The 25251-nt window shown below is 44.0% G+C and overlaps 1 protein-coding gene and 1 non-coding gene across 2 annotated transcripts in view; both read right to left on the reverse strand.

Moving 5' to 3' along the window:
- Nucleotides 1-5404: 5404 nt before the first annotated feature.
- The window catches only part of TBRG4 (transforming growth factor beta regulator 4), a 75460-nt gene continuing 55613 nt past the window's right edge, over nt 5405-25251 (reverse strand). The window contains exons 7-11 of the mRNA XM_030196850.1: nt 16736-16880; nt 15638-15886; nt 13601-13712; nt 10876-10990; nt 5405-5812 (exon numbers count right to left, since the gene is read on the reverse strand). Coding sequence (XP_030052710.1) covers nt 5711-5812; nt 10876-10990; nt 13601-13712; nt 15638-15886; nt 16736-16880 — 723 coding nt within the window. The 3' untranslated portion in view covers nt 5405-5710. The remainder of the gene's footprint in view (nt 5813-10875; nt 10991-13600; nt 13713-15637; nt 15887-16735; nt 16881-25251) is intronic.
- On the reverse strand, nt 11600-11736 carry LOC115460857. Its single transcript, XR_003940629.1, has one exon. It is a non-coding gene; the product is annotated as a small nucleolar RNA SNORA5 (small nucleolar RNA).

Raw genomic sequence — 25251 nt, forward strand, 5'->3', positions numbered from 1 at the left:
CAAGTGACCAGGCGATCCTCACGTCCACTAGCCACCCAGCTATCTATATGCCTAATGACTGAATCACCAACTACAACAGCTGTCCTAACCCTTCCCGCCTAGGCAGAAGTCCTTGGAGACATATCCTTAGTGCAAGAGGATAGTGTATTGCCTGGTGGGCAGGTTCTGGCTAGAGTACTTCCTACTTCATCAGGGTGCTGCTCTCCTTCTAGGATACCTCCCTCCACCAAGGCAGCACAGGGGCCATCAGACTGGAGGTGGGACTTCTCTACAATGTCCCTGTAGGTCTCCTCTATGTACCTCTCTGTCTCCCTCAGCTCCTCCAAGTCTGTACTCTAGCCTCAAGAGAATGGACCTGTGCTCTAAGAGCTAGGAGCTCTTTGCATTGGGCACACACATATAACCTCTTACCAACTGGGAGATAATCATACATGTGACATTCAATGCAAAAGACTGGATAGCACCCCTCTTGCTACTGGACTGCTGAATTTTTCAATAATTTAAAACTTGCTACTAAGGATATTAGTCTAATATAGCTTATATAGTATATTGCGTGATTTATTTGGTGTTTTCTTCTAGTTTAAAAGCAATTTTCCAGCAAATAACTTACCAATGAAGATTGAATGCTCTAATAAGCCTGCGTTAGAACATTCAAATAACAGATATGATGCTAATGTTCTGCAATACAGCTTACTATGTAGCCAAGGGGCCAAATGCAGATATATAGATGGGTGGAGTCAGTTGGGATAAACAGATAGGGGCTTTACTCAAGGCAATTTCTTTGTACAGTTAACCAAGAAATGAGGAACTGGTCTAAGTTACAATGTGTAGCAAGCTAGTCCAAGTGCTGAATGGGTGTATAGTCAGTCACCCTATGTATTAAAGACTTGGAAGAAGAGCCAGGCTGTCACCTGCTTCCTGAAGTAGAGATAATCTCAAGTTATACATAGCCCCTCTGGGACTAAATTCCAGAGCGTGGGGGCTAGTCCTGAGAAGGCTGGCTTGTGGGTATCATATCATGCAATTTCTATAGATGAGAAGGCGCAGATAAGTGATGCTTCTTGAGAGGACCTTAGAAGTTTCAAATGTGTGTAAAGAGCTAACTTATTCTTTAAGTACTCTGGCTCATTTTGTCTCGGGACCTTGAAAATCAAACATAGACTTTTAAATTTAGCCCTTTAAGGCACTGGTAGTCAAAATGGACTTCCTACAAGACTGGTGCCTATTTTTCACATAGTCTGTTGCACCTATGCAGTCCGCTCTCCACGTCCCCTGATGTCACAAGCTGGCTATGCTTCTGCTGGTAGCTAGTGTAGAAGAGGCATTTTCAGCTAAGCCACTTTACCTGGGTAAGTCACCATTCACAAGTGTAGCCACATACTTGGCTTTTTTTTGTACCAGTACAGCATACCAGCACCTTTTTTACCTGCTCCCTATTATAGGCATTGCTACAGGGCTGATCACGTTTCGCTCCCACTGCCTGCCTCTGAAAGTCCAGGCCCCTGGCAGTAATCAGACAGTAGAAGGCCCGATACCAGTGCTAAATTCAGTACCGAGGAGCCTTCGAGCCTATTCACTCATGGAGGTCCTGTTGGTACCGCCTCTCTGACGCATACATGTCAGAGAGGGTGGAGCCAACAGGGCCTTTTGGAACACATAAGCACGTGGACGCGAAGGCTATATGCTCAAGTTAGGGCCTTGTACTGTCTAATTACTACCAGAGGCCTGGACTCTCAGAGGCAGGCTGAAGGAGAGGGAGGAAGGTTCAAGGAGAAATACTGGACTTGGTGGGGGGAGGGAGAGGGGGCGATGTTGGACTGAGGTGAGGAAATAGAGTGGGTGTGTAGGAAGGAGGGAACAAAGTAGGGGAGGGGAGGAGACAGAGGAGAAATGCTGGACATGGATGGAGGAGAGGGGAGAGAAAATAAATGCTGAACATGGATGAGGGGGGAGGGGAGAGAAGAAATTCTGGACATAGATGGAGGGGAGGAAAGATGTGCACATGGATGGAGGGGAATGGAAGGGGAGGGAGGGAGGAGAGGAACATGGATGGAGAGGAGGTAAAAGGAAGAGGAGAAAAACTGCACATGAATGGAGAAAATAGGCAAAAGCTGGATCCACTCCATATCTCCTCCAGTCAGGTCCAAGGAGAACCCAGCTTTTACTTATGGACATAGGGTTGGAAGTGATGAAGAAAGGAGGAGAGTAAAGAAATAAATAGGAGGCCCTGGAAACGAAGTTAAGAGAACAGGTAGAGAGCAGCAGAACCAGAGACTGAGACCAACATGATCAGAAAACAAAGTCACCAGACAACAAAGGTAGAAAAAAATCATTTTATTTTCATTTTAGCATTTGGACTATGTCCAATAACTTACACCTGCTGTCTTATTTTGCACTATACAGGAGGAAACATGTTTCTTTCTGTTTTCCTGGTATTGTGGTGCATGCAGAGTCTGGCTTCTTGGGATTTCAGGTTAATTTTTGCCTGTATTTGAAGGACTCTCTCTGTTCTGCATGTGTAACTGCAAGGCCAAGGGATCCTTTTGTTAGGTTCTGAGATTTTGATAACATATTGTGTTTCAGATTTGGCAAGACTGTTCACCTAATTCTTGGTATGTGTGCTAATTTGGTTTGGGTCATTTTGGGTGTTCTGGAGCTGAAACAGCTTACAGAAATTATTTATAATGAAAAAAAAAATCACATTATTTTTCATCTCCTATACTGGTATAATATTTTCAATGATGCCTTTTTACATGCTCCATGGCTGGTAAAAGGGATGTGACTACTGTAGGGGGTGAAGCCATAGTGACCCCACCCCTATGGCTGCCTGTATGAGTACCGATACCTTTTTTCCTACAAAAAAAAGCAATGATCGCGTATAATACTAAAAAGTTTGGGGAGGTTTTTACAAGTGATTAAGAGTTTAAAAGGGAATCCAATTAAGCTTAAGGTATGTGTTTGTTACTGCGTGACTGAAGAAGTCGCTTTAAATTTATTTTTTTATAACAGACTATGACATGTATTTGCCGCAAGTATGCGGACCTGTCGTTGGATTTATGGGACATTTACACAGAATAACAAAAGCATCACTTTCAACTATCGTGCATACCGAATGATGTGTGAAATTAAGTCCTACTGGAGTGGTTGTTTATGATCATGCGATTTGGGAAGTTTTGCTAAATTCAGAATCATCTACACAAACAACATTGAGGACAGTAAGGAGCGTCTGCAGCAAGTACGTTGAAATTACACAGTCCTGTCATCTGGCTTAATGTAATTTAAAATACTGTGTTTGTTTCATTGTAGAGTCATATTTAAAGGACCACTGAATGTCCTAAAGCCTACAGTCACTGGTCTGAACCGGTTGTAGCCTGCAAGTAAGTTTGATTATTATACTAAAGAAATTATAGTGAATGCTAATGCATTGATGAATTATTAAACTGAATAAAATGATCAGATCATAATCCATGTAGGTTTTTTTTATGACCACTGATGTGATAAGTGAGTAACGGTTTGAAACTATCATTTTGGCTGACTCACACTGAGGTCTTTTCTCCATTAAAAGCAAGTACAAGTGGATTATGTCTTTTTATATACTTTTAGGTGCTTGTATTTGATTATATTACTACAAGTGGTACTGCACCTTGACTAGTGGAGGAGTGGCCTAGTGGTTAGGGTGGTGGACTTTGGTCCTGAGGAACTGAGTTCGATTCCCGGCACAGGCAGCTCCTTGTGACTCTGGGCAAGTCACTTAACCCTCTATTGCCCGCCGCATTGAGCCTGCCATGAGTGGGAAAGCGCGGGGTACAAATGTAACAAAAAAATAAAATAATTCTATAAACTAGAGCACACAATTTGACATTTAGCATACAAAGTTGTATGCAGGAGTCATAGAATAACGACAATGAAACACACAACTTGTTAAGCAGCCAGTTGGCATTAACAACCAATAACAGGCATTACACACATAACTGCTCTTAGTCAGGATTCTACAAATGGAGGGCTTCTGTTACAAAGCCGCGCTAGCGATTCCCGAATGACAAATGAGAGGATGTCCATAGAAACTGAATGGGCTTCCTCTCATTTGTTGCACCGAGAATTGCTAGTGCAGCTTTATAAAAGAGGCCTGGAGCGTGCAAAATCTATAGTGCATAACTTCAAGGAGGCAAGAACCTGGGAGGGGTATGGGCTGCTCAGGGGCGTCCCTTTTGCTAGTGGGTTAGGGAATACTATCAGGTACACACTTGACAGAAGTTAGGTGTGAAAAGATAAGAATAGCCACACTAGGTCAGACCAATGGTCCATCTAGCCCAGTATCCTGCTTCCAGAAGTTGCCAATCCAGGTCACAAGTACCTGACACTACAGAAACCCAGTTAGTAGCAACATTCCATACTTCTAATCCCAGGGACAAGCAGTGGCTTCCCTCATAGCAGAATATGGGACTTTTCCTCCAGGAAATTGTCCAAACCTTTTTTTAAACCCAGATACTCTAACCTCTGATACCACATCCTCTGGGAAACAGTTCCAGAGCTTAACTATTTCCTCCTATTTGTTTTTAAAGTATTTCCATGTAATTTCATTGAGTGTCCCCTGGTCTTTGTACTTTTTGAAAGACAGATTCGCTTTTACCCATTCTACACCACTCAGGATTTTGAAGACCTCAATCATATCTCCCCTCAGCTGTCTCTTTTCCAAGCTGAAGAGCTCAAACCACTTCAGCCTTTCCTCAAACGGGAGGAGTTCCACCTCCTTTACCATTTTGATTGCTCTTCTCTGAACCTTTCTGCTTTATGTTATTTTGAGATACGGGGACCAGAAAGAGCCTAGAAATGTGTTAAACATCAAGCTAGATCATAAGTCTTCTTTACACCACTCCTACTGAAGGAATTTGTGTAGAAAAATGAAAACAAATTGTTGTCTCCGTATTTTTACCTTGGGAAAATTTAAGAGGTATTTAGTAACCGGCCCCTGCTTACCATCTATTGTTGGCTAGCTTTCCTTATGTATTTTATCTTATGATGTTTTTGCTCCCTCTCAGACTGTGGACTCTTGAAGCATTTCTGTTCTAGATATGTAGTAACAGGTTGTTTCTATTCTATAGTTTTTTTTACATGTATCACATTCTTGTTTCCAAGATTAGAACAGAAACATAATTTTCTGTTCAAATCTTGGAAACAAGAATGTGATACATGTAAAAATTCACATCAAGTAAAAATTTAAAAAAAAAACCTAAATTTTGGTGAAAACACAATTTTTTTTTTTTTTTTTTGGGGGGGGGACAGATTTGGGAATCACTCAATGACCTTTCACAGCAAGGCAGTCTTCCTGACTACGGGGTGACTCTTTACAAAATAGGCAGTGAAAAAAATGAAATATGAGTCCTTTATATGTAAACATCACACATCTATTATTCAGAAATAAATTCTTTAATCATTTTCTTTCTTCTTCACATTGTGAACACTGCAGAAATAATACCACCTGATCTATTGCCTACAGACATACAACAGGGGCGTTAAAATGAAGAATCAGCTTTTAAAATGTATCTCCACAGGTGCACTGCTCACATACCATCTCTGCACTATTCATCTATACATCCCCACGTTTCAAATACATATATACACTTTTCCTCTTTAATTGCTCAAGCTGCAGCTATATTCTGCGGATGTAAATCTGTCTGCATTTCTCAGCAACATGCAGTACTGGTAGCTTTCACTTAGCCATCTCCTCAGCCACAGCTTTGCTCATCTTGTCCTTCAGAAAGGCAGCTTTCTGCCACTCAGACTTCAAATCCAGCCACTCATAGTAGGGCACCTGCAGCAGAAAAGAAACTGGGTCAAAGTAGGACTTAAGCTTTGTAACTATAGAGGTCTAGCATCCTTGCATCACCTAAGCTCTAAAAGGACTTGGATTTTTAAATTCCTCCCTATGTCAATATCATGTCTAACACAGCGGGATGTGCTGCTACCGTACGTGTCATAAATGTAAACTTAGAAACAATACTTTACTATAGGCATTTATAGGGCTGTATTCATATTCAAGCCTTTTGGGCTGATTCTAACAGATATTTCGGACAAATATTAGGATGCTGTATACCACGGGTAGGCAACTCCGGTCCTCAAGAGCTGCAGGCAGGTCAGGTTTTCAGGATATCCACAATGAATATGCAGGAGATAGATTTGCATACCATGGAGGCAGTGTATGCAAATAAAGTTCATGCATATTCATTGTGGTTATCCTGAAAACCTGACCTGCCTGCAGCTCTCGAGGACCGGAGTTGCCTATCCCTGCTGTATACCATATGCTCGGAAAAGGGCAATACTTAATAAAACAGAGGCATATGGGAAATAGGAAAGAGGCTCAAAAATGTTGTTAGGCAAAGCATATATAGTTTTGGGGGTGGGGGGGGGAGTGCATTTTGAATCACTGGCTGCTGGAGGACGCCTATTCATTCTGGTATTGGATGAACAAGCTGCATGTCCTGATATGAGAATCTTAGGATGTGAGGTGGACTCCGAAGGGGCAGAGGGAATATCTACTGGTGTGGGGAATGAGTTATCTCCAGCGTCTTTCTCCAAGGGCACAAGGGGCATGCAGTTCCATCCTAAATGGATTTCAAGACAGGAATTTGAAGTAATCTATATGTTAAAGGTGCTGCTGGTACATAGCAGTCAGAGGGGGGATTAGGAACTAACTTTTTTGCAGATGTACCTGGAGGGTAGGAATGGCTGGGGGGGGCCATAAGAGCCCAGGCCATAGGCCATCTTTGGTTTTTATCAAAGGCATCATGCAAACAATTTTTACTAATAATATGGGAAGGGTGGGTAGGGGGTATTTAAAGTATAGGGGGCGGAAGTGGACCTGTAAGCGATATTGTTACATACATTTTTGTGAAGACCACTACTGACAAGGTTGGGTGTGTTTTCAAATTACAACAGTATTAAAATTGCAACATTTGCCTAGGGGTTAAGTGCTTTCCTTGGTTGTATTAAACTGTCTATATTGCGTGCTGAAGATAACTTAGATGCTGCTTGTAATGAGGGCTTTACCTTGATCAAATGGAACTATGACTGCGAGTTTTAAATGGTTTGTATCCAATCTTAACTGTTACCGTTTCCCCGAAAATAAGACATTCCCTGAAAATAAGACCTAGTAGAGGTTTTGCTGAATTGCTAAATATAAGGCCTCCCCCGAAAGTAAGACCTAGCAAAGTTTTTGTTTGGCCCCGATGGGACATGGACACAGAAACCTTAATTTTTTTCACTGCAACCCAAAGACGAAATAACATAAAAGAAATGCAAGAAACAAGACTGAGGTGGAAAATCTATCGTCTAGCGGACTCCTACCATCCTCCTTCACGCTTTTGTGAAGATCAACTACCGGTAAGTGAGCCCGGAAAGAAAAGAAACATCCCCCTTGCAGAAATAATAAAAGAAAAGAAAATGAGTAACCGAGCCCTTTCGGCGCTGCTCTATCGCCCAAGGGCTAAGTCAGACTAGAAGGATGGAAAGTGTTGCAAATGTACAGGAGGAGCGCATAAAGTGCCACCAACGGGGAACGGAGCTACAGTAGAATTTTTTTTAACGTTTGTAATACGGGAGGGATGATCCTGTGCCCTAAGCCCTCTCACAACCTCCTGAGACCCCCAGCCAGAGCAGCCCGGCCCCACATTCCATTACCATCCATAGTGCATAACCCTTCTCCATTCCCAGCCCGGCCAGGGCGGCTCTGCTCCGCTTGAGTCCTGCAGTCACTGTGGGCAGATAGGCGAGCCACGGCCTACTCCTGCAAGATACCGCCCCCCACTTCAATACTGTTCCCGACCGCCACAGTCCCCCTACTACTCCCGAATAAGACATCCCCTGAAAATAAGACCTAGCGCATCTTTGGGAGCAAAAATTAATATAAGACACTGTCTTATTTTCGGGGAAACACGGTACATATTTGATCGTACATTTGTTTTTTGGCTCCAAAAGTAAAACTCTGATGTCTGGGCCTTGGTTCCACTGCTTTCTGACTGCCAAGGAGAGGGACAGTTGCACATTGATGAGTAATTGTGGAAACAATAAAAACCCTGCAGTTAAGTAACATTTTCAACAACTCCAACAAGAAACATTGGCTTGCTTTTTTTTTTTTTTTTTTTTTTAATAGATGCAAAACCTTTTGTGCTTCTTTTTATGGATTTTACTTTTGGCTCAAAGTTTTCAGTCTAAACATACTCTCTTTCTATTTAATTTGAAGTACATCAACCTCTAAATAGAACTCTTCTCACTTACCAGCAATTTACTAATCACTTTCATTAAAGTTGCATATCTTGCAACAGAGTATGTTGGACGTGAGAGGAAAAAGCTTCAGCACCCTGTATCCACTATTTAAGTGGTAAAGCTGTCAGGGTATTTCCAGTCACTGATATAAAAAAAAACCTCTATGTTTCCAGTGCCGTTGTTTTGGCCTCTGTGGCTACGCTTTCAGCCCTAGCAGATTTGGGTTTTCTTTTGGTTGGAGGTGGTATTCCATCATTTCACCTCTTTTTTCCCCCCTCTGTCATCTCTTCTACTGCCCTTGGGGAATTGAGAGGTATCTCTTGCAAGGCACACCCTCAACCCCCTAGACCCAAGCACATCAACCTAGTGGGACCAAACTCCTGCCCCTTATGCAAGCAGAAAGTCTGAAGATCTCTATTCTGTTACTACTGATCGATGTTGAAAAAGCCTTTAATAAGACTGAAAATGAGACTGATCAGTAACTCCAGCGAGTTAAATTAACTGGGTGTTTATCAGAAGCTTTTTCCACAGGGATAGCCTCTGTCTCTGCTACTCTTTCCCCTAACTGCAGGTGCCCAGTGAAAGAATGGAGTGGAGGAGTGGCCTAGTGGTTAGGGTGGTGGACTTTGGTCCTGGGGAACTGAGGAACTGAGTTCGATTCCCACTTCAGGCACAGGCAGCTCCTTGTGACTCTGGGCAAGTCACTTAACCCTCCATTGCCCCATGTAAGCCGCATTGAGCCTGCCATGAGTGGGAAAGCACGGGGTACAAATGTAACAAAATAGATACTATTGGTGATTCTACATGGAATGTTGCTACTATTGGAGATTCTACATGGAATGTTGCTATTCCACTAGCAACATTCCATGTAGAAGCTTCTACATGGAATGTTGGAATGTTGCTAGTGGAATAGCAACATTCCATGTAGAATCTCAAATAGTAGCAACAGTGGAGGAGTGGCCTAGTGGTTAGGGTGGTGGACTTTGTTCCTGGGGAACTGAGGAACTGAGTTCGATTCCCACTTCAGGCACAGGCAGCTCCTTGTGACTCTGGGCAAGTCACTTAACCCTCCATTGCCCCATGTAAGCCGCATTGAGCCTGCCATGAGTGGGAAAGCGCAGGGTACAAATGTAACCAAAAAAAAAAAAAAATTGCCTTGATTCTGCATACCAACATAAGTTCAATAGTCTTGTTAGTTCTTTTACCATCCCACTACCACTATACTTCAACAGTTCTGCTGGAATCTGATCTGGTTATTTTTCAAAGCTTATTGAAAAATAAACACTGAAAAATGCTTATCTGCTTCTTCCGTAATTTCCTCTTCTTTTATTCTGAATTCATCGTCGAGAGTGAAGCATCAAAATCAAAAGTTCCAGCTGGGTTTGGCTGACTCAATGTTTCCCTGAAGTGCTCTACCCAGTGCATACCCTGCTCTTCTGTTAGCAAAATCTTTCCATTTTTATCTTTGACTGGAATGTCAGGATTACTTCTTGAACCTGTCAATTCTCTAGCAATTGCCTGGTGTAAAATATGGAGTTTACTGATCACATGAGCAATTCTATAAACGCAGGTGCTAACATTTATATGCGCCAGTCAGGTGCAAGCACTTATGCAAGTCATCAAGCTGGAGTGTTAGCACATAAGGCTGAGGTCTGCCCGTTCTCTGACAATGTGTTATGTAAGTTAAGCAGGTATTTGCAAAATAGCACTTAAGATGAATTCTAGAATTTGCCTGCATGTGCACACGTGATGTGCGTAAATGTCATCGCTGTAAACATTTACCTGTATAATGGGTGCATATATCTGGTCAGCCTAGTATTCTTTAAAGGAGACTACAGTGATGTGGAAAAAAAAAAACATTTTCCCTTCTCCTGATTCCCCCTATTATTGCATATATGTCACACTGAATGTTTTCTGATCATTAAATAAAATGTATTAGACAAAGGGAGCCTGAGTAAACACATTGAGGTAAAATTAAGTGACTCCTAACGTAGAACCTTGCATTACGTAGCTATATAGTTTGGGTTCCTCTATCCCACATGCGTCACTTTGCACTTGCTCACATTAAACGTCATCTGCCATTTGGATGTCCAGTCTCCCAGGGTCCTCTTGCGCTTTAACAACTTTGAATAACTGCCATCAGCAAATTTAATTACCTCACTAGTTACTCCCATCTCAATGTCATTTATAAATATGTTAAAAATCAGCGGTCCCAGCACAGACCCCTGGGGAACCCCACTAACTACCCTTCTCCATTGAGAATACTGACCATTTAACCCTACTCTCTGTTTTCTACCTTTTAACTAGTTTCTAATCCACAATAGAACACTACCTCCTATTCCATGACTCTCCAATTTCATCTGGATTCTTTCATAGGGTACTCTGTCAAATGCATTTTGAAAATCCAGATACCTAATATTGACTGGCTCACCTTTATCCACCTCTTCAAAAAATATGTAGTAGATTGGCGAGGCAAGATTTCCCTTCACTAAATCCATGTTAGTTTGATAAAGATACTCCACAAGTAGAAAAAAAAAAAAAAAAGTTAACCAACCACTGGCATAGTTACACATCCCCCCCTCCCCCTCTCCCAATGCTAAGCTGACCACTCACATCCACAATCAAGAAGCCGGCTGCTTGTAAGTGCCGCCGGGCGAGCACAAACCGTCCCAGCAGGTCCTTGCTTTTAACATTGTAGTTTGGAAAGGCCCAGCTTAGAAAAGCCATCCTGTCATGGGAGAAGAACAGAAAGTAAGAATAAGCTACGTTGTGGGTGTAAAATACAAAATATCCCTGTGACAGTATGAGACTTTCCCCGTAAAGCACATTAGTTGTACATTCAAGGAGGATATGTCTACTATTTTGTGTTGAAGTGATTTCAGACAGAAGTAGACTAGAGTCGCATATATTATAATAGTGTCACTGGAAGCCCACATTCTGCAGCAGTAGCCTTGAAGAGTTTGAAATATGTGTGAAATTTGCACTGCTCTCGGGCAACTAGTGTGTCGTCACTCTGCTGCCAGCAGAACAAGAGTGCCTCAATGTGGCCTTACTTAGTAATGAAAAATGAGGGCTGAAACCACAGCAACCAACATCTCAAACTGTACGTCTGCACAGTCAGCTTATGTCCAATCCATCCAGTTGCCCCGTCTGTTACCACACCCTTATGCAAACTCTGGTCATCTCACACCCTTGTTGTGACCTTCTGAACCTATTCTAGGCATGCCTGGAAACTGCTGCTGTTTTGATTGCTACTCTCACAGACCTGGATGCAATGAAGTAGGCCAGGATACAGCCTGTGACATTCTCCCTAAAGCTCCACTGAGCAGAACTGCCCCAATGTCTGTGGCTCTTCTTTATACCCTGTGTCCAATGGCAGAAACACGGGGCCCATGGGCTACAGAGTTTCCTATGGCAGCCATTTGGGCCAGTATACGCCATGAAGGAGACGATACTGAATTTGACAAGGCTGCAAGGTATGGGTTCAAATCCCATTTCTCCCACTGGCATTCTTTGTGATCTTGGCAAAGTCACTTCACCCTCACTGCATCAGGTACAACAGACTGTGAGCCCATCTGGGTAGGAAATTAACTTGCGAACCTGAATGTAATGCACCTGGAGCCGAGGTTTTGAAAAAGAAAGAAAAAATCTAAAACTCCAATCCAAAATCTAGGAGGCTCCAGACACTATGGAGGATGGGTAGACCACAAGGGTTCTAGGACAGATAAGGGATCAAATAAAGTCTCCAGAACATGTAGAATGGGCATAGTGTGAATCTAGATGGTTCTGGAGACCATTCGATGGCACCAACCAAAATACACATACTCCTGAAAAAATGGTGCCTGAAAAACAAAACGTGTTAAATGCAACACATCCCATCACCTCCGGTCTGAACCTACAAGCTGCTGTTCTCTGACACTGTGCATCATTTCTTGACTCTGCTGTGCTCTCTCTACAAGCACAGTCACTGCTCTGTTTTGGGAGAGAAGCAATGAACAGAGTGTGTTAAAAATGTAGAGTGCGTTATTGTGCCGGCCCCAATACGTGTACACATGTTGACTGAGGCACTTCATGTGCTGGACTCTCACCAGCCTCTTCTACTTTCTACAGTTCTGCCCCTGTAAAAGAGCAGGTCAGGGGACCTGCAGCAGGGTCAGCAGTTATTACACTGTGCTGGATTTTCTTCTCTCCACTTTCTTCACCTGGATATCTAACCCATTCTGTCATCTCCATCTTAACTATGTATTTCTCTATTCCGGAATTGGTGATCACCATTATGGAACAATGTAAGCCACATTGAGCCTGCAAATAGGTGGGAAAATGTGGGATACAAAAGCTACAAATAAATAAATAAAATAAAAGGACAGTGAGCAAATACTATGTGCACACAAGCAATCAGGGGTGTTCTTAATTGCTAAAGCTGCTACACCAGTGTGTTTTCAAATCCAGTCCTCATGTACGCCCAAATAACTTGGCCATATAAGTTTGCCTGTTTCCACCAAATCTCTCACAATGAGTGTCTTCCTGAACAAGGTCTTTATTAACAGTAGCACAATTGACCTGACACGTGACGTGTTTCGGCCGTGAGGCCTGCGTCAGGGGTCTAGTGTTATCTGTAGAAAAAAGTGCCTTGTGGGTCAGATGAAAAAACAGCACTAGAACTGCTAAAAGCGTATGATAGAGCAGCACAGCGCATTTTTGTATACGATACCGCTTTTAGCAGTTTTAGTGCTGTTTTTTCATCTGACCCACAAGGCACTTTTTTCTACAGATAACACTAGACCCCTGACACAGGCCTCACGGCCGAAACACGTCACGTGTCGGGTCAATTGTGCTACTGTTAATAAAGACCTTGTTCAGGAAGACACTCATTGTGAGAGGACTTTTATTGGATCCACTGTGTGTTTTGCCTATCGTTGGCTTTCCTGTGGAGAGCTCACCTTCTGTGGGTGCTTGCTTCCACCAAATCTCTCCCATAAATATTTCTGAAAGAAGTACTCTGGGGATTTGAAAGTCTGAAGGCATTGCTAACAGAGGTTAGATTAGGTTAATTTTCTATAACTCTGACAACTAAAGCAATTTCTGTCCCCACTCCAGGTCCCCTGTTCCCATGAAAGAACAGGGTAAAGAGATTCTCTCTCCTAAAGGGAACACCTTTGAACACAGCAAAGCTCACACTGCCAGGTCAGTTGTAACCGTGCCTTGCAGCAGACCTGTAATGAAAAACTTTATGTAGTGCTCCCTAGGCTCCCCCTTTAATGTCTGGGGTGAAATTATCAAAAGGAGGCATAAAAAGCATGAAGCTGTGTACCCCCAGTCCGAAACAAGAGCCCCTTACCTGTGTGCTCCTGCCGGTAGAGGTTGTGTCCCCCGTGACTGGAAGCTATGCGGTGCCAGCAGCTCCTTTAATGGCAAGGGCTTATTCTCAGAGTTCAGTACCATCTCACCATCTAAAAAGAGAAGGTAGCAAATAAAACCCCAGAGCCGCTACACAAGACTCTACATTTTCACCACTATAAGCAGGGCTTCCCAAACCTTTCCTATGGACCCAACAGCTGCTTAAGTTTTTCAGAATATCCATGCAGAGTGCACATGAGAGAACCTACATGCACTGCCTCATTTATATTCATTGTACATAGCCTTAAAACTTGACTGGCTGTGAGGTTCCCAGAAAGGGTTGGGAAATCCAAGTCTCCACCTTCCTCATCAACTTAGAGAAAGGCTGCAAGTAATATGCCCAAGATCCCACTCTTCTGATCATCTGAAGGGCAAGACCAATACTAAAGGCTGAAACCTCAGATCGTGCTCACTCAATGCTGAAATCCAACTGGTCTCCAAAATCAACTTTTTCCCCTTACATTTCCCTTCAGGTTAGGGATTTTGGATTCAGCTTGCACCTTCTTCAGTAATAGCTCAAGGTGAGTTCCACCCAGTACAGTAACTGACCCCAGCGTTTACAATTTAGGTTTGTAACTGAGGCAATGGAAGGGTTAAGTGACAGACGATCACAAGGAGCCGCAGTGGGATTTGATCTCAGAATCCCTGGTTCTCAGCCCACTAGACTACTCCTAATGAGAATGTCAAGGATCACTCAGTGCAGCCAACAAATCATTGGAATGTTTTCAGTAAGGGAGAAAGGTAAAGTGATACCTGAACTTTAATGCATTGGCAAACAGCTGTCAAAACTATTCCAGTAAAAGCCCCATTACCCTGCACTCAAACCCAACTATTCTGAACGCTCAACCAACCTGCATCTTTCAAAGCTTTTTACATGGGGAAAAGGAATTCCACGTGCACTTCTTTAAAGCCCATGACATTGGCCACGCTAAACCACAGGAGATCGCTGGGACTTTGGAATTCTTTACAGATAGACGGATTATCTATTAGTTAGACTGCTGTCTTTAGAGAGAAGGTAAAGACGATTTGATTAGATTTGTTTCTCTTATTTTAATTGTTTACCGTATTTTTCAGACTATAAGACGCACCTAGGTTTTAGAGGAGGGAAACAGGAAAAAAAAATTTTTTCCTTTTTCCCTCCTCTAAAACCTAGGTGCTCCGGTGCGTCTTGTCCGAATCCCTCCCTCCGAGTTCGGGATCGCCCTCCCCCCGGCCCTGTCACCACTTCTCCCTACTCACGTCACGCGATCTTCCCTGGTGGGTCTAGTGACGTCGGGGCAGGAAAGAGCCCCCTCTTTCCTGCATGCTGCCTGACGGTCTCGGTGAGATTCAAAATGGCCGCCGAGAATTGAAGTCTCGGTGGCCATTTTGAATCTCGCCGAGACCGTCAGGCTGCATACAGGAGGACGGAGAGCAGCGCGCTGGGCAGGAAAGAGGGGGCTCTTTCCTGCCCCGACGTCACTAGACCCACCAGGGAAGATCGCGTGACGTGAGTAGGGAGAAGTGGTGACAGGGCCGGGGGGAGGGCGATCCCGAACTCGGAGGGAGGGAGGGCGGGCAGGCGATCCCGAACTCAGAAGGAGGGAGGGAGGGAGGGAAATCTCTACCTTCGGACTATAAGACGCACCCCCACTTTTCCTCCCAAATTTGGGGGGAAAAAGTGCGTCTTATAGTCCGAAAAATACGGTATATTTTTTCCCAGTTAATGTTTGTTGTGACCTGTTTAGGACTTTAGATGATAAAAAGGGGATATCAATTTTTTTTTTTTTTTAAGGGACAGCTCTGCCACATACAATAAGCAATTCATTCTGAATATACAAATGACACAAAGTAATGCGTAAACCACGTGGTAAAGTCGAGTATCAAATTAAACAGCAGGCTCTAATAAAGACTCACTGCTGTTCTGATTTGAAGGTGAAAGGGAAGTTGTAGCTGGTTAGCAGGGCTGCTTTAGTGCTCTCCTGGGGCTTTTCCTCACCAATTTGCCAACCGTACACAGTGTCCACGGCAGTGCAGCAGCACTCTGCATCTCCAGCCAGGCCCCTGATCACGTCCTGCAGCTCCGCCTGCAACTGGCTGAGCTTCCTGTCACTTGACCTAGAGATCTCTGCGCTCACAATCTCCGTGGGCAGAAAAGGTCCCTTGTACTCGGCACACTCCAGCTTGGCAGTGGAATTTATATGCATCAGCTTTAATCTGTAGTTCTGCATTTTAGGGGATGTGTCACCTGTGGGAATAAAGAACACCGTTAGACATCCTCATACCCACAGCAAGGCTGCATCGGCAGTAATAGGCTTACCAGGAAGGGTGCTACAATTGAATTCCTCATGCACCTTGGGGTGCGTAGAAATCCACACACAGCCCCCTCCTCCATAAATGATCGAGATAGTATGCTAAATTTGCAGGCCTAGCAAGCTTCAATATCCATACAGTATTATGTCTTATCAGAATGTAAAATAAAAGAATACCCCAGTTACCCTCTATGGCTAGAAAGTCAGTAAAGGCGTTTCTGCTAGATCCTCTCAATATTTTCATGCATTCCTTTCAAACGTCCTTCTTTCAAGTTTCTCAGTCAACTGAAAATGCTGCTTCCTGATACCTTACCGAAGTTTGCTAGAGAAATGAATGTTTGTAGCGCATCTCCACCTTCCCTTCTTTCTCCTACAGGGTCCATCTTTACCTCCATCAGTTGCCCAACATAGGGGTGATAGCAAAAGTCAAGCCATGCATCATCCTGGTGACCCCTCCTTTGATTGCCTCCTCTTGCCTTTTTTGTAGATGTGTTCTCCAAAGAGAACTGAACAGAAGTAATATAACTACTTTTTTTTCAGCTAAAAAGATACTCTCTTTATGTACTCAAGATCAACAGTTTCCCAACTGCTTTGTCACGTTAAATGGCTCCTTGGAGATCAACAAAACCGATAGTGGCTGATCTAGCGACTGTGCATCCCCCCAAAATTCCCAAGGTCTGTTCTAACTAGAAATGATGGTGGCCTTAGCTTGTTCTGGAGCCTGTGAGCGACCAACATCTCAGGCTTCCATATTTCTATTGGCTAAACAAATAGCAGATAGTTACCAAAAACACCGTCATAGAAATCTGACTGCAGCACCTTCTGCAAGTAGAGCGGTTTCACCTGCTGCAGCACACACAGGGACCAGACCAAGTCAATCAACTGCTGAGAGTTCAGGCTGTCCAGCTCTGCTCCAACCCTCTGGTGCACCTGTAAGTGGGGGAACAAGACAAAGGTAAAACAAGAGTCATAAGTACATAAGTAATGCCATACTGGGAAAAGACCAAGGGTCCATCGAGCCCAGCATCCTGTCCATGACAGCGGCCAATCCAGGTCAAGGGCACCTGGCAAGCTTCCCAAACGTACAAACATTCTATACATGTTATTCCTGGAATTGTGGCTCTCACCATCTCAGCTCCATCCTCCACCCAGATTCCTTCCAGCTGAGATCAGAAAGTCTCAGTTTCTAACACAGAAGCCCTGCCTGACCATACTATTTCCTTCTACCGTCAAAGGCAGAAAAAAAACAGAACCACTAAGTCGTCATCTGTGACCTGGAGATTTTCTTCTCCTGCAACACGTCTACTGAAACCTCCCGCCGAGCATGGGGCAGAGCAGGAGGTATCACTGCAAGGGGGGGGGGGGGGGGGGGGGGGGAAACACATTCCTCCCCATTCCAGGAGCTATATGCACAAACTGCCAGAGCTTGGATCAGAACCATCTTCCTCAATAGTATGTGTTAAATCCCAGAGCTAATGGAGCTTCCCCCCATCACATGAGCTGCATACATCACCTCCCAGAGCAGGGGACCAGAGCCTCCCCCACCCCAAAATTGCATACAGATACATCAATTCCAAGAGCCCAGATCGGAGCCTCCCATCAAAATACAATATTCTTTTTGGGCCACTGAGTAAGCAGGTTTGTGGTACTGTTAACTTATCACAGCTTACAGGTTTTTTAGTGTTCCAAACTGAGGGTAAGGCCATCATTTTCATTAAACTGGTTGCCTTTTTTTTCCCTTAGTTCCATTTTGGCCAAATAAAATTAATCATCCAGCTCATTACAAGTCAGCAGGGCTTGGAGAAGCATCATTCTCATTCCACATATCACAAAATACCTCTCACACTAGCACTGGAAAGAGGACTCAAACCAAATAAACTGATCCCACCTCCCCAGCATCTTTTTAGATAAAATCTACATGCAGGCACTGAGCTAAAGATGACCTCTTTTTGGTTCTTTCACTAAGTGAGAATCTGTATGATATGGAAGGGTTAACACCCTGCTTGCTACCCAAACCCCACTTGGAGCACAATAAATGTAATTAACAATTGCCAAAAAAAGGATTAAACCAGCTGCAAAAAACAAAACAAAACAAAAAAAAAACAGAAATAGTTTATAAGAAGGTGGACAAGGAAAAATTATGACTTACCTGATAATTTTCGTTCCTTTAGTCCCAACAGATCAGTCCAGCAGATAGTCGATGGACATAACCCATAAGTCCTGGACTGATCTGTTGGAGACAAAAAAGAAATCTTAGTTACAGGTCACATTGCTACATATGAATGGGCAGCATGGAGCAAAGGGAAAAAGAATTACATCATTTCCAACTTCGTGCCATTGAGAATAATTTTTTTTTAACAAAGATGCACCTATTTCATAAAGGCAACATATATGCCTTTATAATACATGCTCCCACAAAAACCTTCAGCAGCATACAAACTGCTCTCACAGAAATAAACACCTGTCTGAAGTATGTGTAAATATGTACATATACTCTAAGCATATATAGCATATTTTATAAAGAGCACGTATACACCACAGCTCTATCTAAATGCTGTCCCAGGAACACCTATGAATTGCCCACAGAAAAGTGTGCACAATCTTATTAGAATGAAGTGAACATGATTTACACGTGGAAAATGCTTTATAAAATTACCCCCAAGACTCAGAATTATACCCTTTAGACTTGACAAGGGGAAATGCTGCAGCTGTTTTAAGGCAGAAAAATGTGTCACTGTTCACAGCAGAATACACAAATGGCTTTACTACTTGAAGTGTCAATGCCCAAGTGATTACTCCAAAAAATACAGAAATAGCACCACTGGCCTGACTTAAAGTACACAAGTTGTTGGTACATATTAATAAAGCTTGATATTACATGCTAAGCTCCAGAAATTAGCTCTCTGACATGAGCAAGTGCTTCTGATACTTGCACTAAGTAGTAAATTTAAGATCATACTTAACAAAACCTGGCTTAAGAGTGAGGCTCCTTCTTGCAATGAAATATGGAAAAACTAAATATTTTACTTTACCTGATTCCACCGGGAAAGGAATAACCAAGCACAGGGTGGGACTGTGGATTAATCTGCTGTGACTAAAGGAAAGAAAATTATCAGACAAGATAAAATTTTTCGTTCATTAGCATCAGCAGCAGATGAATCCAGAGATATGTGGGATGTAGCAAAGCAGTATCTAAATAGGATGGGCAGCTGAAACTCTGCAGCAGCACCGACACTCCAAACACCGCCTCTGTACGAGCAACTAAGTCCACCAGATAATGCTGACCAAAAAATTGTGAGGAAAGGCCCAAGGTGCTGCCCTACAAAATTTCTTCAAGGGCAACCAGCTGAAACTCCGCCCAGGACATTGCCATCTGCTTAGAATGCGAATGAAGGGGAGCCGGTGGCAAGCGATCTGCCTGGATATAAGCAGAGGAAATAGTCACTTTGGAAGCCACCTCACCTCTGCACCGACATGCGAATAGCACAAAAAGGTGACCTGAACAACAAAATTCATTAGTTGCCCTTAAATAATGCATGAGAACACACCGGACATCGAGATATTGCAACCGAGAAAACCTGTCTAGATATTGGTCTTGCCAAAACGATGGAAGAAACAAAGATTGCTTCAGATGAAAGGCTGAGACCACTTTCGGCAGAAAGGAAGGTACAGAATGCATTGTAACCCCCACTTTCAAGAAGCAGAAGAAAGGCTCTCTACAAGAAAGAGCCTGAAGCTCAGAGACCCATCCCACCAATGACAGCGTGATCAGGAGCACAGACGTAAGAATAAAATCTTTCAGTGTGGCTTCCGTAAAGGTTCAAAGGGAGTCCCCTGTAAGTAATGGAGTACCAGATTAAGATTTCATGCAGTCCAAGGCTGAGACACTGGAGGGCGTAGGCAAGCCAAGCCACACCTTTAAGAAACCATACAATGTCCGGAGGCGATGCCAAGGAAGAATTACAAATCCGGCAGCGATAACAGGCAAGAGCTGCTACCTGCACCCGCAGGGAGCTGACCACCAAACCCTCCTGCAATAAAGATAAAATCTGCAACAGGGAGGCTTGCAAGGGAGACCACGCCCTCTCAGCGCAAAGGGCTTCAAACACACGCCACACCCGCTTGTAAGCCGCTGACAGACTACTTCTTAGCTTGAAGAAGTGTGGCGATCACCACGTCCAGATACCCCTTTTTCCTTAATTTCGCCCTCTCAAGAGCCAGGACGTAAGATCAAAGGGGGAGGTATCTTCCATGACCAGAGGGCCCCTGATGTAGAAGGCCTGATGAACTGGGAAGTCGAAACGGTCGATCCACCAACAACATTACCAGATCTGTGTACCACAGCCGTTGGGGCCAATCCGGAACGATCAATAGCACCAGCCCGCGGTGCCCCCGAACGTGCCGAAGTACTCAGCTGATCATCAGTCATGGGGGAAAGATGTACAGCAACTTGGCCACCAGCCACATGAGAAGCAGGGCAACAACGCCATCGGAACCAAACTCTCTTCCTTCTGCTGAAGTACCGGGGAGTCTTGGCATTGCGTTGGGCGCTGTGAGGTCCATGACTGGCGTTCCCCACTTCTGAGTGATTAAGCGAAAGGCCTCTGCCGAGAACTCCCATTTCCCTGGGTCCATATTGTGGAAACTCAGAAACTCTGCCTGAACATTCAATGTCCCCGCTTTGTGGGCAGCCGAGACAGATGAGTCTCTGGCCAACGCATGAGCATATCCGTCTCTTGAGCTAAAGAGGGATTGCGCATGCCTCCCTGCCTGTTGATGTAGGCCACCATGGAGTGCTGTAGGAGTCGCATGTAAGCTCTCGCCCACGGGACCACTTCCAAGGATGCCACCATGGACCCCAGCACTTGCACACAGTCCCAGACTCTGAGAGAGGGCGACCGCAACAGCCGGCAAACCTGCAAGCGCAGCTTGTCCTGCCACTGGTGCAGAAAAATACCACGCCCTGTGTGGTGTTGAACCACATCCCCAGATTACTACTACTACTACTACTATTTAGCATTTCTATAGCGCTACAAGGCATACGCAGCGCTGTACAAACATAGAAGAAAGACAGTCCCTGCTCAAAGAGCTTACAATCTAATAGACAAAAAATAAATAAAGTAAGCAAATCAAATCAATTAATGTGAACGGGAAGGAAGAGAGGAGGGGGTAGGTGGAGGCGAGTGGTTACAAGTGGTTACGAGTCAAAAGCAATGTCAAAGAGGTGGGTTTTCAGTCTAGATTTAAAGGTGGCCAAGGATGGGGCAAGACGTAGGGGCTCAGGAAGTTTATTCCAGGCGTAGGGTGCAGCGAGACAGAAGGCGCGAAGTCTGGAGTTGGCAGTAGTGGAGAAGGGAACAGATAAGAAGGATTTATCCATGGAGCGGAGTGCACGGGAAGGGGTGTAGGGAAGGACGAGTGTGGAGAGATACTGGGGAGCAGCAGAGTGAGTACATTTATAGGTTAGTAGAAGAAGTTTGAACAGGATGCGAAAACGGATAGGGAGCCAGTGAAGGGTCTTGAGGAGAGGGGTAGTATGAGTAAAGCGACCCTGGCGGAAGATGAGACGGGCAGCAGAGTTTTGAACTGACTGGAGAGGGGAGAGGTGACTAAGTGGGAGGCCAGCAAGAAGCAGATTGCAGTAGTCTAAACGAGAGGTGACAAGGGTGTGGATGAGGGTTTTGGTAGAGTGCTCGGAAAGAAAGGGGCGGATTTTACGGATGTTGTAAAGAAAGAAACGACAGGTCTTGGCGGTCTGCTGGATATGAGCAGAGAAGGAGAGAGAAGAGTCAAAGATGACCCCAAGGTTTCGAGCTGAGGAGACAGGGAGAATGAGAGAGCCATCAACAGAAATAGAAAATGGGGGGAGCGGGGAGGTGGGTTTGGGGGGGAAAATGAGAAGCTCGGTTTTGGTCATATTTAATTTCAGGTGGCGTTGAGACATCCAGGCAGCAATGTCAGACAAGCACGCTGAAACTTTGGTTTGGATGCAAGGTGAGATATCAGGGGTAGAAAGGTAGATTTGGGAGTCATCAGCATAGAGGTGGTAGGAAAAGCCATGGGATGAGATTAATGAACCAAGGGAAGAAGTGTAGATAGAAAAGAGGAGGGGACCAAGAACAGAACCCTGGGGTACGCCGACAGGCAGAGGGATAGAAGTAGAAGAGGATCCACCAGAGTGAACACTAAAGGTGCGGAGGGAGAGGTAGGAAGAGAACCAGGAAAGGACAGAGCCCTGGAATCCAAGTGAGGACAGGGTATCGAGAAGTATGCTGTGATCGACAGTGTCAAAAGCAGCGGAAAGATCAAGAAGAATGAGGATGGAATATTGACCTCTGGATTTAGCCAGTAATAGGTCATTGGAGACTTTAGTAAGCGCAGTTTCGGTTGAGTGGAGAGGGCGAAAACCAGATTGTAATGGGTCAAGAATAGCATGTGAGGAGAGAAAATCAAGGCAGCGGCGGTGAACAGCACGCTCAAGTAATTTGGAGAGAAAAGGAAGGAGGGAGATGGGTCGGTAATTAGAGGGACAAGTAGGGTCAAGTGAAGGCTTCTTAAGGAGAGGTGTGACCACAGCATGTTTAAAGGCAGCAGGGACAGTCGCAGTGGAAAGTGAGAGGTTGAGAATGTGACAGATAAAAGGAATAAGAGTAGGAGAGATGGCATTAAGAAGGTGGGTGGGAATGGGATCAGAGGAACAGGTGGTACATTTTGAGGAAGAAAGGAGAAGTGTAGTTTCCTCAATAGTAACTTCAGGAAAGGAGGAAAGGGAATGAGGGGAAGGAGAGAGAGGGGAACGGACTAGTGGAGGGAGAGCTGGTGAGGTAGAGAAAGCAAGGTTTATCTTTTGAACCTTGTTGTGAAAGAATTCAGCAAGGGTCTGAGGAGATAGTGAAGGGGGAGTTGGGGGAGGGGGCACCTTGAGGAGAGAGTTCAATGTGGTGAAGAGAAGTCGAGGATTAGAGCCAAGAGAGTTGGTCAGTTGGATATAATAATCCTGTTTGGCACGTAAAAGAGCAGATTGGAAGGAGGTCAGCATGAACTTAAAGTGTAAGAAATCAGCAAGGGCCCGAGATTTCCGCCAGAGGCGTTCGGCGGAGCGGGTACAGGAACGTAGGTAGCGGATATTAGAAGTCAGCCAAGGTTGGGGTTTTGTACGCCTTACAGGGCGGGTCATCAAAGGTGCAAGAGTGTCTAAGGCAGAGGATAGAGTATTGTTGTAAGAAGAAACAGCCTCGTTGACAGACGTGGATGGTGCCACAGTAGAGAGGAGGTTTGAAACATGGGAGGATAGAGATGAAGGGTCAATGTCGTGAAGATTCCTAGATAAATTAGATAGGATAGGACGGGACTGGGAGGGAGGAGATTTAAGTGTGAAAGTTATAAGATGGTGATCAGAGAGGGGAAGATCGGAGGCAAGGAAACTAGAGGGTGAACAGTTGGAGGAGAAGATGAGATCAAGACAGTGACCATTTTGATGAGTGGGGGAGGTGGAGCATAGTTGGAGATTAAAGGACGACGTTAAAGCGAGTAACTTGGAAATATAAGAGTTGGAAGGATCATTAGCAGGAATATTAAAGTCACCAAGGATGAGAGCTGACTCTTGTCAAAGTTGATGACCCAGCCCAAGGATTCCAAAGGAGTCACCACTATGGTCATAACCCACTCACTGTCCTGTGGAGATGACACCATGATGAGCTAATTATCTATATAAGGATGTACTTTGATGCCCTTCTTCAGGAGGGACATGGCCACCACTACCATCACTTTGGAAAAGGTGTGGGGGGAGCTGCTGCCAGGCTGAACGGCAGTGCTCGAAACTGAAATTGCTGTCCCAGATTCACAAAGCACAAAAAAAAAAAGCTGGTGAGGCAGCCAAATGGGAATATGCCAGAACTGTTGGATTATTTGTAGTAAATAATTAGCAGATTTTAGTACACACAGCTTCAGCTTTAGAAATGTTAATTTCTTTCTTCATCTCTCTCTCATTCACCCCTGAATAATTCACTGCTGAGTCACTTTAAAGTTGAAGTAACAAAACATCTGTTTACTCACAGTTTGCAGTTAGATTATAATCAGACAGGCTTATATATACATATTACTATACATTTGTATTATCAGCTCCTTCCATGTGCTTAGATGGTAATGGATGCTCACACCACCATAGATCCTCTCAGGTTAGGAGAGATCATGAGCTCCATGTGCTCCATGTGCTGCATCTGCTGCATCTAACCCCCACAGGAAGTTGCATAGCTGTGTGACCTCTCTAAGTAATTCACATCAGAGGTCACAGAGTAATCACAGAGAAATAATAGGTGACAGGCAATGCATGTAAAATACAATTACATTCCAACAAACCCCTTCTCATGCATAACTGTCATGCAATTATTTATTCATACAAAGTCCAAGCTTTATACGCAGATTCACAAAATGTTCTCTGGGTAATGGTTTGGTCATGATGTCAGCTGTCATCTCACTGGTGTGACAATAGTGTAGACTGATGACCCCTTCTTTCGCCAACTCTCGCACGTTGTGGTATTTCGTTGCGATGTGCTTGGTGCGTGACTGAACCTTGTCATTCTGTGACAGCCGGATGCAGCTCTGATTATCTTCCATTATCTGGATTGGTCTCTTTTCAGCTATTCCAAAATCCAGCATAAGTTTTTCAATCCACATCAGTTCTCTGCACGTTTCCGATACGGCCACGTATTCAGCTTCTGTAGAAGACAAACTCACAATACTTTGTTTATGACTGGCCCATGAAATTTGTACATTTCCATACATAAACACATATCCACTTGTGGACTTATAATTAGAATGATCCCCTGCCCAATCTGAATCACAGTAACATATTAGTTTTGGATTACTATTGGCTGAAATCTTTAATTTACAATCAATGGTACCCTTTAAATACCTTACCATCCTTTTAACTGCAGTCCAATCTGATTTGGTAGGTGAGCTGACCCTTCTGCTCAAAATTCCTACTGCATTTGCTATATCAGCCCTGTATGTGGTAGCTAGATATAAAAGCTTACCTATGGCTGATCTATATTGGATGTTATCTGGTAAAGGTTCTCTTACTGTTTCATCCTTCAGAAAATCAGTGATCATGGGAGTGCTTACAACTTGGGCATCTTGCATACCTAAACTTTCAATAAGCTCATTTATTTTCTGCTTCTGGCTTAGAAGATAAGAACCATCATTTTGTTTCTCAATTTCTATACCAAGATAGTATGACACATTACCCAGTTCTTTTATCTCAACATTGAGGTTTAAACACTTTACAATGTCCTTGTACTCT

Source organism: Microcaecilia unicolor, chromosome 1, assembly GCF_901765095.1.
Source record: "Microcaecilia unicolor chromosome 1, aMicUni1.1, whole genome shotgun sequence".
Classification (NCBI taxonomy): Eukaryota; Metazoa; Chordata; class Amphibia; order Gymnophiona; family Siphonopidae; genus Microcaecilia; species Microcaecilia unicolor.